The sequence below is a fragment of the Ranitomeya imitator genome, chromosome 1 (genome assembly GCF_032444005.1).
Source record: "Ranitomeya imitator isolate aRanImi1 chromosome 1, aRanImi1.pri, whole genome shotgun sequence".
Lineage (NCBI taxonomy): Eukaryota > Metazoa > Chordata > Amphibia > Anura > Dendrobatidae > Ranitomeya > Ranitomeya imitator.
In genome coordinates, this window is record NC_091282.1 from 1177104158 (window position 1) to 1177121380 (window position 17223).

The 17223-nt window shown below is 47.4% G+C and overlaps 1 protein-coding gene across 1 annotated transcript in view; it reads right to left on the reverse strand.

Annotated features, from left to right (window-relative positions):
• Positions 1-17223, reverse strand: part of CC2D2A (coiled-coil and C2 domain containing 2A) — a 149469-nt gene that overhangs the window by 108422 nt on the left and 23824 nt on the right. The window contains exons 3-6 of the mRNA XM_069744723.1: positions 10592-10667; positions 2775-2866; positions 1089-1190; positions 574-675 (exon numbers count right to left, since the gene is read on the reverse strand). Coding sequence (XP_069600824.1) covers positions 574-675; positions 1089-1190; positions 2775-2866; positions 10592-10667 — 372 coding nt within the window. The remainder of the gene's footprint in view (positions 1-573; positions 676-1088; positions 1191-2774; positions 2867-10591; positions 10668-17223) is intronic.

Here is a 17223-nt window from a genome sequence, read left to right on the forward strand (position 1 = left end):
TATATTTTTTCCAAGATTCTCGGATAACACCTTATCCGAGCACATTTGTTCATCACTAGTACTGACCCACGACCGATATCAATGCAGCTGAAGGCAGGCAAATAAATCAGAGAAAAGCAGGGGTTTTGAAGCCATTTGAATGCATTTTTTTTTTCACAAGGATGAAGAAAAATCTCCCAATAAAGTGATTTTGCAAAGCTTCACAACTTTCATGCTGGACAAAATTATAAAAAAAAATAAAATAAAATGTTTAGTTAAAGCTCTTGAAATGTGTTTTCCAGTTTGGGCAATCCATACTTCCAACTATGGGTGATAGTGTCATTAAGTAAATCACACAGTATTGTGATCAGCTGTAATCTGTGGGATTCCATACAGAAAAGTGTTTAATTCTCCTGCAGCGCCATCACAGGAAAAGTGGGGGATTACACATAATGGTCCTCCAGAGTGAGAGATGCTCTTTGTAATCCTTCTCTGCTTTGGCCCAGAGATGAGAATCCAGAATAGACTTTACCCTTTTAATAAAAATTATTCCAGAAAGGTAATAAATGGATGGATCCCAACAGTGGGACTTACATGGGCTTTTTTCTCAACCGTCCTCGCAGCATCTCGAAATCTCACTCTTGAAGACAGCTGAGCCTCCACATCCTTTGCTTTCTGAAGAGGGATGACGTCCTGCTGTGGGACCATTAGACAAACATACAAGAAGCACAATCAGCCATAAATAGCCTCATCCTTTATGGATTATTAATTACTGGGATGCCTCAGCTAAGCACTATAACAATCCATGATGATGTCATGTTATCAGCCGACAAACAATCCATTGAAGAGGTTGTATAAAGAAAAAAATGGCTGCATCCTTCCAGAAATAGCGCCACTCATGTCCACAGGCCCTATGTGATATTGCACTTTAGGCCTGTACATGTGAACACTGAATGTGACTACAAAACATTGTATTTGTCGAAAAGTTACCCAAAAAGATATCTAGTATAGATATATAAAACTAGTAAAGCGTAAGAAATTTTTGTTTTATTTTTTTACAAATTGATTTTACCTCTTTGAAGCGAAGGTCCCTGATCCGCAGCACTCACCTTATCGTCAAACTTCGCCTCTGTGTCCGAAAGTCTGGATCTAGTAAGGCTTCGCGGGGAGACGGACGGCGACTCTTGCTGGAGTATACTCTCTGCTTTAGACTGAATCATAAAAATCGTAATATCAATGCAGAAAATGCTGAGCATCGGACGTCTGCACTAGAATCACATCTCACCGCTCCGGGCCTCTGGCGCATACACTCCGCTGTGAGCAGAATCCGCCCTGACAGCGTCTCTTCCTATTATACAGTGATGCATATCTCACGTGAGGGATGAAACAAACCAGAGTTTATCTGGTCAATTACCTACGTATGGAAGTGACTTGGCTGCACCGGAGTCTCATCTGGTCTGGGATGATCAGAGAAAAACAGCGGATACACAAATGGATCACCAGAGAAGAAGGTCATTTTAAAGTCACGTTATACTCAGGGTTGATTATAGCCTATGAAATGCAAGTGGAGATTTCAAACTAAAATAGGATTTATTTTCCAATATCAGTGATACCGTAATAGAACAGCAGGACTGTAGTGAAAGAGCGGGACTTTGAAAAATGAGTTGCTAAAAGGGTTGTACGGCTACAAGTCTACAGTCACTGTAGGAATCTTCAGAGAATATGCGATTTGCATACTTCCGGCCACATTCCGACTAGACGTGCACAGCCTTATTGCACTGAGTGAGGCCAGACACGTCTAGTCGGCATGAGATCACCTGTATGCAAATCGCATACATGAGGTCACGTGTCCGCCACTGCAGAATTTTCACAGCGTGTAGTACACAGAGTAACTGCAGACTTGTAGCCTAAGGCAGGACAACCCCTTTAAATATAGATGTGCATGCCATGGGGAAAAATTTTCATGTAAGATTGGCTGTAACGAAGCTCTTTAGGGAAGATAGTGGATAAACTTGACAAAGGGTTCCTGCCAACTAAAAGTTTCTGCACTGCATGGTCTGAGCTGGCTACGACAGAGTCCCTGTGGGGCCTCTCGTCGTTTTACATTTTTCCTCCTTGCCCTATAGGCACTAGATCACTAGATATTTGTTGTTTTTCCGTCAATAGAATTGTATAAGGGCTTGGGGGGGGTTGGTACAAGCTGTAGCATTTAAATTACCATTTTGGAGTCCATATGACTTTCTAGTTTTTTGGGGGGGCAGGCAGAAGTTACGATATTGGGGATAGCATAAATATTGTGATAAGAATTAAACATGAAGATTTTATTTACATTGCGAGAAAAGGGATCTTTTATTTATTTTTTATATAATTTTTAATTTTTGCCATTTTTTATTAGTCCCTTAGGGAATTTGAACCTGCCACCACTTGAAAGTTTGCACAATATATTGCAATACTGTGATGTTGAAGGATATGACAAAATTTCACAGGGGCCTTCAGTAGCCCACCCGCTGCTATTACATTGTCATTGGCCTCCGGCAATCATGGTGCAGGAGACGGCGGAGGCGATGAGCATCGGAAAGGACACTCTCCCACATTTCCAACCTCAAAAGGCCGCAGTCATGACATTCCTCACATTGTAAGGTTGGAGTTGCACTTTATTTAACCCTTCAATCTATGATGCATGAACTTAACATGAAATATATTTATATATTTTTTTTTTAATTGATGACATCTGCAGAACAAAAAAAAAAATAAAAATCACATTGAAATCCTGGAATGCACAGACTTCTGCTCACCCTTCCAGCTTTCAGTTTTTCTCGCAGCCGTTCTCTCATGGAAGATTCAGCAGAGCTAGACTTCGCACTGGAGACGTTTAATGGCGGCAAACCTAAAACAGGTTATTTGGGTTAGAACCTGTAGTCTGGTTTTACTCAATGGATTATTTCAAGACCATTGTAAAAGTTCTATTTCTGAAACAATGAGGGGGAAAAAAAAATATTATTTGGTTTGGAAATTGTTCAAATGCGGTTGTGAAATTAAAATGCTGACAACGTCCCCGCCATTAAACACACACTGAAGAAAACTATTTATACAGCTTGACTGCCAACATGCTCCAAAAATTGGAATCGAAGAACTGCTCTTGTATTATATGAGGGGGGAAAATGTGAGGTTCTTCACAAAATAGGGATTTTTGTGTGTACTCACCGTAAAATCCTTTTCTCCGAGCCACTCATTGGGGGACACAGGACCATGGGTGTTATGCTGCTGTCACTAGGAGGCTGACACTAAGCTGAGACAAAAAAAAGGTTAGCTCCTCCCCTGCAGTATACACCCTCATGCTGGCTTCCAGAGACCCAGTTCAGTGCAAAAGCAGTAGGAGAATAACAACAAAATATCAAGTAACATTAGAGTATAACATGTCAAAAACAGTCAAAACCTGAAAAAGGTAACGAGCCGTAAGGCTAAAAGGGTGGGTGCTGTGTCCCCCAATGAGTGGCTCGGAGAAAAGGATTTTACGGTGAGTACACACAAAAATCCCTATTTCTCCATCGCCACATTGGGGGACACAGGACCATGGGACGTCCCAAAGCAGTCCCTGGGAGGGAAACAATACAACCAAATAACTCCGTGTACCATCTGACTACAAATGTGCAACGGCCGCTTGCAGAATACGCCTGCCAAGGGCCGCGTCCGCAGAGGAGTGAATGTGGACCTTGTAGTGCTTTGAGAAAGTATGCAGGCTGGACCACGTTGCAGCCTTGCAAACCTGCTCCGCTGTTGCCTGGTGCCGGATGGCCCAGGAAGCACCCATCGACCGAGTGGAGTGTGCTCTAATCCCCGCCGGGATAGGACTGCCCCTGACCCGATAGGATTCCTGGATAGCAGATCGAATCCATCTGGCTATCGTGGCTTTAGACGCAGCCAAACCCTTTCTGTGACCCTCCGGGAGCATGAAAAGGGCGTCCGATTTTCTGAAATGAGCCGTTTTGGAAATGTATCTCCTAAGGGCCCGTACCACATCCAGGGTATGAAGGGCCTTCTCAACCCTGTGTTTGGGCTGCGGGCAAAAAGAGGGAAGAATGATGTCCTCGTTAAGGTGAAAAGATGAGACCACCTTAGGGAGAAAGGCCGGAGAAGGGCGTAGGACTACCTTGTCCTGATGAAAGGCAAGAAAAGGAGCCCGGCAGGATAAAGCGGCCAATTCTGAGACCCTTCTGATAGACGTCACGGTTACAAGGAAGACAACCTTCCAGGAGAGGACAGAAAGCGGAACGTCCTGCAGGGGTTCAAACGGAGGTTCCTGAAGAGCCCCCAGGACCAAGTTGAGATCCCAGGTCTCTAACGGCATTCTGTAGGGGGGTACCACATGGGAGACCCCCTGAATGAAAGTCTTGACTTGAAGGTTGGCAGTGATCCTGCGTTGGAACAAGATGGATAACGCTGAGATCTGACCCTTGAGGGAACTCAGTGCCAAGCCGGAATCCAAACCGGACTGAAGGAAATCCAAGATGCAAGGAATAGAGAAAACGAGCGGAGGGCGACCTCGGAGCCTGCACCATGAGAAGAAGGTTTTCCAGGTGCGGTGGTAAATGGAAGCGGAAGACGCCTTGCGAGCGCTTATCATGGTGGGAATGACCTGCTGAGAGAAACCAGCTTGAGTTAGAATCCAGGTTTCAACAGCCACGCCGTTAAACGTAGGGCCCCTGAGCTCTGGTAGCAGATCGGCCCTTGGAGAAGCAGGTCTGGGCGGTCTGGTAACCGCCAGGGGACGTCGGCTACGAGCTGAACGAGCTCCGCGTACCAAGCGCGACGTGGCCAATCTGGGGCGACCAGAATGACCGGAACCCCCTCTGTCTTGATCTTTCGGATCACCTTCGGCAGTAAGGGGAGTGGAGGAAACACGTACGGGAGTTGGAACTGATATCAGCGCATCCACTCCGATAGCCTGGGGATCCCGAGAACGAGCAATGAAGTTGTGAACCTTGGCGTTCAATCTGGACGCCATCAGATCCACGTACGGGGTCCCCCAGCGAAGGCAGATCTGTCGAAAAATCTCTGGATGGAGTTCCCACTCCCCCGAGGCAAGGCCCTGACGGCTCAGAAAGTCCGCCGCCCAGTTTTCGACTCCCGGAATGTGCACCGCGGAAATGGTGGAATGGTTGGTTTCGGCCCAACGAAGAATGTGGAAGACTTCCTGCATCGCCGCCCTGCTGCGGGTACCCCCCTGGTGGTTTATGTAAGCCACCGCTGTGACGTTGTCCGATTGGACTCGTATTGGGTGACCCGCGAGCTGGGCGTGAAAACAATCGCACGAATCTCCAGGATGTTTATAGGGAGCCTCGACTCCCGAACTGTCCAACGACCCTGGGCAGAGTGGTGAAGAAACACCGCACCCCAGCCGAGGAGACTGGCGTCGGTAGTTACCACTAACCAGCGGATCGGGAGAAAGGACTTCCCCTGGAGAAGAGAGGGACCCAGGGTCCACCATACAAGAGATTGTCTGATCCGCGGAGACAATGGGCAAGGACGGTCGAGAGATGAGAGACTCCTGTCCCAGTTGTCCAGCAGAGCCTGTTGCAAGGGGCGGAGATGGAGTTGAGCGAAAGGAACCGCTTCGATTGCTGCAACCATTTTGCCCAGGATCTTCATGGCGAACCGCATGGGTCGCGGGCGAGGATGGCAGAGCGTTCGAGCTCCTTGCTGAAGCTCTTGGGCCTTGGACCAAGGAAGCAAGACCAGACCCCTTGAAGTGTCCAGGATCATTCCCAGAAAGGAGATCCGTCGGGCAGGAACGGGAGAGGACTTGTCCAAGTTGATCAACCAGCCCAGGCACGAAAGAGAATCCAAGGTAATGTGGACGCTTGCCTCGCAGGCCTGAAAAGACGGACCCTTTATGAGGAGGTCGTCTAAGTAAGGCAACACGACCACTCCTCGAGAATGAAGAATGGCCATGACGGCCGCCATGACCTTCGTGAATACCCTGGGTGCCGTGGCAAGACCGAAGGGTAAGGCCGTGAATTGGAAAGGGTCCTCTAAAATGGCAAAGCGGAGGAACCTTTGATGTGGTGGGAATATTGGAATGTGAAGATAGGCATCCTTGATGTCTATCGATGCCAAGTATTCCCCTCTCTCCATTGAGGAGATGACCGACTGGAGCGATTCCATCCTGAAGTGCCGTACCTTTACGTACTTGTTCAGGAGCTTCAGATCCAAAATGGGGCGCACTTTCTCGTCCTTCTTTGGCACGACGAAGAGGTTTGAGTAGAAACCTTTGAACTTCTCGTGTTCCGGAACTGGAACAATGACCCTGCTCTGGCGGAGGGAGTGAATGGCGCAAAGAAGGGCGCGAGACTGAGCTCCCGAACTGGGGAGATGAGAGGGAAAAAAACGAGTAGGAGGGGAAGCAGAGAACTCTATTTTGCAGCCAGACGACACCAGATCCCTGACCCATTCGTCGTGGACGACGGAGAGCCAGGCTTGCTGAAAAAGAAGTAGACGTCCGCCTACTCTGGTGGAATCGACTGGCACCGTTCCCGAGTCATTGTGAAGGGAATTTGGGAGGCCTGGAGCCTCTGGTGGAGGGCTGCCTAGGCTTTCCTCGCCAGGACGGATTCGGTCTGAAAGAGGGATGAACGTCTCTGTCTGAGCGAGCGGATCGGTCCGATCTGGAAAAAGCGGCAGGATTGGACCAGGCTGGACTGGCTCGAAAAGGCCGAAAGCGAAAATATGGCTGGCGCTGGAAGGCCGCCTTGGGCCTATGTTGGGGAAGGAACTTGCTCTTTCTCCCTGTAGCGTCGGAAATAAGCTGGTCTAGCTTTTCTCCAAAAAGACGCCCGCTCTGAAAAGGGAGAGAAACCAGAGATTTTTTAGAGGAGGAATCTGCGCGCCACTCTCTGAGCCAAATAGCTCTTCTGATAGTGATGGCGTTTGAGGCCGCCGTTGCTGCGCAATTCGCTGCATTGAGAGATGCGTACATCACGTAATCACCGGCCATGGCAATCTGTTTAGCAAGGTCCGCCATCTCTGAGATCCTGTTCATGAACGGATTTCGCTAGAGCATCTGCCCAGGAAACCATTGCCTTGGCCACCCAAGCCGCGGCGAAGGAGGGAAATAGGGAAGAACCTGAGGCTTCGTACACTGAGCGAGCTAGGGAATCTAGCTGGCTTTCGGCTTTCAGTGGGATTCTTAATCGAAGCGCCATCCGGAACGGATAAGAGCGTTTTGGAAGCAAGGCGCGAAACCGGAGGATCTACTAGTGGGGATTCCGTCCAGTCTTTCACGAGATCTGCTGAAAAAGGATACTTCGATTCCAGGGTCTTTTTGCCCGTGAAACGCTTATCTGGACGCTCCCTGTGTCGCCTGACTATATCCAGAAAATCTGGGTGAGAGGCGAAAGTCTTGTGAGAACGCTTGGTTCTAGTAAAGGAGACTGAGTGGTCCGGAGCAGAATTAGCGTCATCGTCCACTTTAAGTGCATAATTGACTGCCTCAATGAGGGAGTCAACAGTAGATCTAAACTCCGGAGCATCCGGGTCTAAGGAAACATCGGACTCATATTCCGAGTCGTGAACGCTACGAGCCCCCAGAGAGGGTGAGCGAGAGGTGGAACTGCCAGAAGAGGAGAGTGCTCAGGAGAGGTAGTGCGGATCCGTTTTCTGGATGACCATGCCTCCTTCCGGAGAGAGCGGCCCCTGCTGGCCGACGATTCCCCTGTTATGGAGGGATCTCTTAACACATGTAAAGGATTGCCCCGCTCCCCAGGCGGGTTCTGAATGGATTGATGGCATTGGCTAAAAAAATCCTCGGATTGCAAAAGTGAAGCGACCCACGCGGGGGGACTAGATACGCCGGAGTCGGTGGCGGTGGAGGGCTCCTGGGCACATGAGGCATCGCAGGCTGAGCACAGGGGGGAACTTTGAGGCCGAGGAAGTGGAGCCTGGCAGGTGGTACACGCAGAAAAAAAGGTCGTATGCACCTTAGAGGATTTTTTAGACCTTGACTGGGACATGGTGTACCTAATGCAAGATAGACCACAGGGTCTATAAACTATGGAAGCGAGGGCGGCGCTGCAGAGGAGAGGCTGACGTGGTCTCCTTACCCGAGGTCCTGTGTCCCGCAGAGGAAGGGAGACCTAGGCGACGGCCGGCGATCACAGCGCTGCACGTGGGGGAAGCTGCGGCTGAGAGAGCTGGAGCTGCGGCGTGCAGTGAAGGAATCCAAGATGGCCGCCGAGATCAGGAGAGAGATCTCGCAGGCGGCGAGAAGCGCCAGGACCGAGGGGCGGCGCCGCAAGATGACGCGAAAAGGGGGCGGGGCCTATCGGGATGCGGCCTGCAGCTAGGCCGAAGCCGGGGATTAAATTTGCGGCTTCGGCCCGGCGCGCAGCCGCTGAGGACCGGAAGTTATGGGGCCCAGAGAAAAATGTGCCGCTGCTAAGAGGGAGCCCTCCGGACCGCTGAACAGCCGACCCCCCCTTCCCCCGAGACACTTACCCCGATGGAGAATCTGCTGCACAGGCGAGGGGTGCCTGGGGTGAGAAGGACGGTGCAGGGGTTGGGAAGCCTCCATCCACCATCCCCTGAAAGGGGGGTGGAGAGGAACCGTCCACCACCTGTCATCAGCTGCATAATCAGTGGTGATGCAGTGGGGGCTGCACGGACGCCACAGTGGAAGAATGCCTCTGTACAGCCGAGGGTGGAACCTGGTGGGCAGGGCTGATGTCCAGCAATAAAGGCCTGGCTGCAGAAGAGGATACTGGAGGATACTGGAGGTAAGACACCAGTGCTAGTCTGTACGTAGGGGGGAGATCGGTGCCCGTGAAAAGGGGCCCGTCGCCCAAAAGGTCAGCTCAGGCAGTGGCTTCCCACGTCGCAGGAGAGGATACGGAGAGGTGAAACTCCCGTGCTCGCCTGTTGTTGGTTCGGGGGAGATCGGAACATGAAAGAATCCGTCGCCCCCTTCGTCCGGAATAGAAAGGTTTAAAACCAGTGTGCCTCCTACGGACACTAAGCTTGAACTGGGTCTCTGGAAGCCAGCATGAGGGTGTATACTGCAGGGGAGGAGCTAACCTTTTTTTGTCTCAGCTTAGTGTCAGCCTCCTAGTGACAGCAGCATAACACCCATGGTCCTGTGTCCCCCAAAGAAATACAACCTACTTATCATATTTGGGTTGTTGTTACACTTTATTTATCCTGTAGGGGCGCTGTGGGGAAATCAGAACGGTCTGCTAGGCCACAGGCTTTACTAAAGAGCAGCTAGGATGGCCATGAGGTGAAAGAAGCAGAGACTGGATGGTCATTTTCCCTTAAGAAAGTGCAAAGCTGAGCCATCTCAATGAAAAGGTCGAGCGAGGAACCTCCGCATATGAATCTATAAGGGAAGCCTTAGTTGGGAACAAACACTGTAAGGCAGACCTAGACAAAGTGTGACCGGCGGGTCACATCTGGCCTGCGGACAGACAGCAGAAGGACTGAAAACATCATGGGGCCACCTTCCCCTGCCCGATGTCCCAATCTCACCGCAAAGTTGAATATTATCTCCTGACTCCCCCGTCTACCCCTCAAAAATATTGCTGCTACTTGTTGTCCTCTGGTTTTGATTAATACAGATGAAGCAGGATGCGTTCGACCACATTTAATGTGGGGAACTACATATAATCAATAGAGCCAGGTTATGGATCAGTCAGTGCTGGGTGCTGACTGCTGCTTGCAGTCGCTCTCTCCGAGCCTCACTGTGACTTACTGCTCCAGACTAATTTTCAATACAGATCGGAGGACACTGAAGACTATGACAGCACAACAGCGTTACCTGATCCGTGTGAAGGGTTAAGATGGTGCAACAAATCATCACACTGTACCTCGAATAGAGTGACTGCAGACAGACACCTAAGAGGTAACGTTTCTCCTTGTGGAGAGTGACATACCAGTTCTGGCATGCCCAGGTATGGAGGCTTATTTACCGTGCAATGCCCCTCTGGGAAATTTAATATGTAAACTGCCTCTCAGAAAGGAAGAGGACTTGAACGCTATAGTGCCGCCTGTTGGAAGCAGCAATCCTACAATTGTGACTTGTAGGATTGCTGCTTCCAATAGGCGGCGCTATAAAATTCAAGTCATCTTCTTCTCTGAAGAGGCAATTTGCATGCAGACAGACAGTCACAGGACCTGGCGATGTCGGAGGCCTCCTGCCCCTGGCACTCGCACTCTACTGACCTCATCTCTAAATCTCCTCTCCAGCAGATGGAAGAAGTGTGGAGAGATCATGACATGAGACCAGCAGAGACGGCATGCAGCGAGGGTGTGTCCACATTATTGGGACGGCTGGGCCAGTGCCAGCGGAGGAACCGACACGGAGGGCATTTGCCCCTGGTCCAGCCGGCCCCTGTCAACCATAATATATTCCAGTGGATTAAACATTGAGCGAGAGGAAATTGTGTGGCTTTTGTATATTTACATTCCATGACAGGTTAGAATAAAGTACAGAACAGTAAACATGAAGCAGGTCTCCAGCTCTCTGCCCGTTACCGCACAAGCTCTCAGAGATCACGATCCAAAGAAGGAATGTCCACCCAGAGCCAAGCGTTCCCGATGTTAGCCCCAGGGCTGTACTCACTGCGCTGGCCTCGTGTAGCAGTCCCAGCATCTTCCACAGCTTCAGCCAGATGTGAGTCTCCGACATTCTCAACCAGCTGAAGAGAAGGAAGAGACAATTCATCACAATTAAATATTATTTATATATATATATATATATATATATATATATATATATATATAAAGATGAATGTGTGTGTGTGTGTGTGTATGTGTGTATGTCCGGGATTGGCATCTGCACCGTCGCAGCTACAGCCACAAAATTTTGCACGGTCACACATCTGGACCCCGAGAGCGTCATAGGCTATGTTGTGAGGCGAAATTTTAACCCTGCGCGTTCCAATTCACCAAACAATTTTGCCCCTATCTACATAATGGGGAAAAAAGTGAAAGGAAAAGTGTGGGAGGCGTCGCAGCTACAGACACAAAATTTTGCACAGTCACACGTCTGGACCCTGAGAGCATCATAGGCTATGTTGTGAGGTGAAATTTTAACCCCGCGCTTTCCAATTCACCAAACAATTTTGCTCCTATCTACATAATGGGGAAAAGTGAAAGGAAAAGTGTGGGAGGCGTCGCAGCTACAGCCACAAAATTTTGCACAGTCACACGTCTGGACCCCGATAGCGTCATAGCCTATGTTGTGAGGTGAAATTTTAACCCCGCGCTTACCAATTCACCAAACAATTTTGCCCCTATCTACATAATGGGGAAAAGTGAAAGGAAAAGTGTTGGAGGCAAATTGACAGCTGCCAGATGTGAACAAGGGGGACTTAAAGAATGAGAGCGATGGCGCCAAAGAGTATATACCGTACAGTTGCTAAGGTGGGGCCCCGACATGGGATACTCACCACACACGGGGATATGAACACACACAAAATGCGCCACACACTACCACGTGCATGAACACATATTACCCTCAGCACACATTTCACCACACATACACCAACCTCGCCACATAAAAGTCGAAACACAAAAGTCGGCGCTCAAAACTCGCCACGCGCAGAACTCGCCACATGCAAAAACTAGGCTCACGCAAAACTCGCCACAAGTGCAAAACTCACCTCATGGAAAACTCGCCACACGCAAAACTTGCACACGCGGAAAAATTGCCACATGCACAAAAGTTGCAACACATGCAAAAGTTGCCTCACACAAAACTTGCACATACTCAAAAGGCACCACACATAAAACTTGCCACACGCAAAACTCGCCATGCTCAAAACTTGCTGCACACAACTTGCTACACTAACCTGTCACATGCAATTTGACACACAAAAAGTTGCTACACGCATGTTGCCACATGCAACTCAACACACACAACTTGACAAACGAAACTCACCCTAAAACACACACAAGTCTGGTATCCTTCAAAAATAAAAATCTGATTAATAAGCAGACAAACTATAAGAACAACAAATGTACCATATAGGAAATTCGGCAGCTGTCAGTCATATGACCTGTCTATTATGTGTATGTGTGAGCTAATATATATTGCCAGGGGGAGGGCTTCCTGTTGGCTGGGGATTTATCAGGCTGCCAATTTAGCTTACAAATACTGAGGTAAAAATACTGAGCAAATAACGTGTGAACGAGGTCTAATACAGAAGGAGATGACACACAGGTATATACTATATACAGGGGAGATGACACACAGATATATACTATATACAGGAGAGATGACACACAGGTATATACTATATAGAGGAGGAGATGACATACAGGTACATATATATACAGGAGGAGATGACATACAGGTATATACTATATACAGGAGGAGATGACACACAGGTATATACTATATACAGGAGCAGATGACCTACAGGTATATACTATATACAGGAGGAGATGACATACAGGTATATGCTATATATAGAAGATGACATGCAGGTATATACTATATACAGGAGGAGATGACACACAGATATATACTATATACAGGGGAGATGACACACAGGTATATACTATATACAGGAGGAGATGACATACAGGTATATACTATATATAGAAGGAGATGACATTCAGGTATATACTATATATAGGGGAGATGACACACAGCAGGTATATAATATATACAGGGGAGATGCCATACAGGTATATACTATATACAGGAGATGACACAGATGTATACTATATATAAGGGAGATGACAAACATGTATATACTGAGGTGACGAGGTGAAAATGAGAGGTGTGAGGTGAAAATGAAAAGGTGTGAGTGCAAAATGAGAGGAGTGAAGAAAAATAATGGAGTGATCAGAAAATGACAGATGTGAGGTTGAAATGACAAGTGTTAGGGGGGAATGAGAGGAGTGAGGGAGAAAATGAGAGATGTGAGGGAGAAAATGAGAGATGTGAGGGGGAAAATGAAAGATGTGATTGGGAAAATGAGAGGCGTGATGGGAAAATGAGAGAAGTGAGGTGCTATAACTAACCACAGATATTTACTATGCCCAGGCAACGCCGGGCTCTTCAGCTAGTATATATATATATATATATATATATATATATATATATATATATATATATATATATATACACACACGCGCCATCTATCTATACACAAACATTATCGATATACTGTATCATATCATATTCACATTTTTGCCAATTTTTTGGCATGAATACTTGTCAATTATTGGCTTTTTGAGTTGTCTTTAGTCGTTTTGTTCATTTTCTGATTTTTACTTCAGTTTGGCTTTTCCAGTTGTTTTAGAACCGATTTCTAAATTACGACCTTTTTAAATAAATGTCAGAATTTTGCACAAATTTGCTTTGGGCCTTTAATTGGATGACTTTATGTGCGCCAGTTGTTTTAGTGCAATTTTTACACTACTTTGCTCTAAAAAGTCGTGAAACAAGTCAAGGACAAAAAAAATTGAGCATTTTTTAAATTTTATTTTATGCAAAACATTTAACGGGATTGCGCTATATTGAAAAATTTGGCCCAAAAGCCGCAAGTGAAAATCACAAGACAAGAGAGAGAACGGACTTCAAAAAGAAAAGCTGGAAATGGTGAATTGGGACCTATGTGTACCGTAATTGAAATGATGAAAATATAATAAAGGGATTAAAGCCACTAGTCAGACAACCCGTTCTGAATCCCTGCGTTTTCCACCCAGTAAAATAATAACACTTATGCTCACCTCCGGTGCAGGTCCAGCAGTGTCGGCACTGGAATTCCTGCTATGTCACATGATCTCTGCGGCCAGTAGTGTGATAAAGGATCCACGAATGGAATGTTTATCTTAAAGATGGAACACCTCCTGAAATACTATATAACATCCCATAATGACCACCTCATAATTATTTGTATTCATATGTGATAAATCCTTTGGAGACTCCTAAAAAAAAGGGGAGATCTACCAGTCTCTGGGAAAAGTTAGGAAAACTCCTGGGTGACCCACATACTAATCTTAACAAGTACTGTGCTTCTCTCTACTCCCCGATGCCATAGTAGATAATGAGCTAATGCCATGGTGTCCCAAGAGGTCGTATGCCATGGTGCCCCAGGATGCTGCATGCCATGGTGCCCCAGGATGCTGCATGCCATGGTGCCCCAGGATGTCGTATGCCATGGTGCCCCAGGATGTCGTATGCCATGGTGCCCCAGGATGTCGTATGCCATGGTGCCCCAGGATGTCGTATGCCATGGTGCCCCAGGATGTCGTATGCCATGGTGCTCCAGGATGTCGTATGCCATGGTGCTCCAAGATGTCTTATGGCATGGTGCCCCAAGATGTTATATGCCATGGTGCCCCAAGATGTTATATGCCATGGTGCCCCAAGATGTTATATGCCATGGTGCCCAAGAGTGGAGAGGAGCGCAGAACCAAGACAGAAGCATAACAGAACATCTTGTCTCGGAGGTGACAAGTAAAATCTCTGATAGCAGGGAATAACTGTTCCTACATCTATATATATATAATAAGGTCCACTTCCGTCTGTTTGTCTGTCACGGAAATCCCGCGTCGCTGATTGGTCTCGGCCGGCTGGGTGCGACCAATCAGCGACAGGCACAGTACGGCCGCGAATTTGCCCCTCCCTACTCCCCTCCAGTCAGTGCCCCCTCTTTACTCTCTTCCAGTCAGCGCCCATATAGTGTTTTAGCAGTCTGTTTAACGGACTGCGTTACATCGCGGCATAACTCGGTGTAACACAGTCCGTTAACGCTGCTATTAACCCTGTAAGTGTGACCAACTTTTTACTATTGATGCTGCCTTTCCCGCTCCTCGCGACGCTCCGGTCCCAAGAATGCACTGCGGCAATGACCCCAGATTACGTAGTGGTAACATCATCACGGGTTATTGCCGCAAGGCATTACTGGGAACGGAGCGTCGCGAGGAGCATCGCTAAAGGCCTGCGCTGGATCCGGGGGCCGCCGGAAGGTGAGTATATAACTATTTTTTATTTTAATTCTTTTTTTTAACAGGGATATGGTGCCCACATTGCTACATACTATGTGGGCTGTGCATTATACTACGTGGGCTGTGCTATATACTACGTGGGCTGTGCTATATACTACGTGGGCTGTGCTATATACTACGTGGGCTGTGCTATATACTACGTGGGCTGTGCTATATACTACGTGGGCTGTGCTGTATACTACGTGGGCTGTGCTATATACTACGTGGGCTGTGCTATATACTACGTGGCTGTGCAATATACTACGTGGCTGTGCAAGATACTACGTGGGCTGTATTATATGCTACATGGGCTGTGAGACTCTCACCCGGGGCCCTCAAAAACCTGGAGCCGGCCCTGGCTTCATTGATTGGTTGCGCCCGGCTGGCCGCGACCAATCAGCGACAGACGCAGTCCGGGCGTGAATTGGGGCGGGATTTGAACCACGCTTCGCTAATTGGTCGCGCCCGGCCGGCCGAATCCTGTGTATTTATTGCATTATTCTGAAATCTTCATAAATAAACTACATACATATTCTAGAATACCCGATGCGTTAGAATCGGGCCACCATCTACTCCATTATAATTTTGTAGAGTCGTTCTCCCAGGCACTCATAAGTGAGGATTGTATTACTGCCCAATCCACCAATAGTGATTCTTGCTAAATCTATCAGAATTTTAACGTCAGGTACCTGCGATTAAAGAAACTCTGCAGTGAACACATAAGAAAGCTGAATACGATCATCATATGTCTAAGTAACAGCTCTGGTCACCTACACTAAGCAGAGGAAATCCTCCATCTTGGTTTTTGGCTTTTTCTGTCAAGTTAATTTAACATTAACAGTAAATTGCCAAATTTGTCCTGTGTAATAGGCTAGTAGATCGTATAATAGGACACCTACTAACAGTAACCCCGGATGTGACATAATAGATGCTGATGACATTGACGTCAAGAAGTGGTCTGTGGCGGAGATAAGAAGAAATAGGGAGAGGCGAATAGCGGAACGTCTGATGTCGGTAAAGGTATAGGTTGGGGTTTAGGCACCGGGGGTCTGTATCTTTATTTAGGTGGGGGAGAGGTGTAAAGTGTCATCTGTATTCATTTCAGTGTATAATGATGGGGTTATATGTACTATTTGTGATTAAATGCTGTAGATTGGGTTGTGTCATATACAGTGGTGCACAGATCATGCAACCGCTAGGGTCCCCATCAGGCATCACAATTTCAACAGTATCCACATTTATTCTTCTGATAAATGAAGGTGTTACTTTCTGATCTTGTCACACATTTGATCATGGTTGTCGAACTTTATAAGCTGATGAACATAGACATAGAATAGCACCAACAACTAAGGTGCCCATTTCTGATAGCGACGAGGGTACCGATTTGCAGGACTCCAGTCCAGCGATACTTGGTGGCTAGAGAGAAGTCCCACATATCTTTTCCCTCCCGGCGCCGTTGATGCAACATTTGAATTGTCAGGGCTCGGGGCGATGTTATCTGTGGGATGTGTCGCCCACGTGACATGACACCAGGCCTTTCTAATCAAAGGCCGCGCTGGGGACCCTGAGAGGTAAGAGATTAGTGCGTCTCCCGTCTAGCCACCAGGTACCACTGACATCGCTGTGTACATCATTGTCCATACCATGACATCGCTGTGTGAGTCATCTCCATACCATGACATCACTATGCGCATCATCCCCACAAAGTCACACGACTGCTTATGTCACGTAGATTAATCCTGTACTGTGATGTCACTTTGAGAATATTCTCATACTGTGATGCCAGTGTGTGCATTATTCGTATGCATAAAAACAATTCAAATATTGTTTTGCTGTGGGCCCCCATAATGTTGGCCAAAATATCAAATAGAAATTATATTTGAGGGTTCATTGATGCAAACCTCCAGCCACCACTTTACTACAACCTACTTTCAAGTCTTGTGTCTGTAGGCAAAAATGACCACAGTCACCATAAGCGATGTCCAGGTTCTACTACAGAACTGCCTACAAATGGGCCCCGCTAAACCGTAACAGATTTACTGCATGCAATAGTTATGTGAAACCATGGAAATCCAGCAACAACAAAGTCTCAGGACCTTTCATCTACAACTGTACAGAAATCTCAGAGGGATGGAGAGTAAGAACTAGAACATATGGAGTAGATGTTACATTCCACAAGCCTGGCTTCATTCTACAACAGCGGGTGATGTCTCTTTTTATAAAAACCATATAAAACAAACACATTTTCTT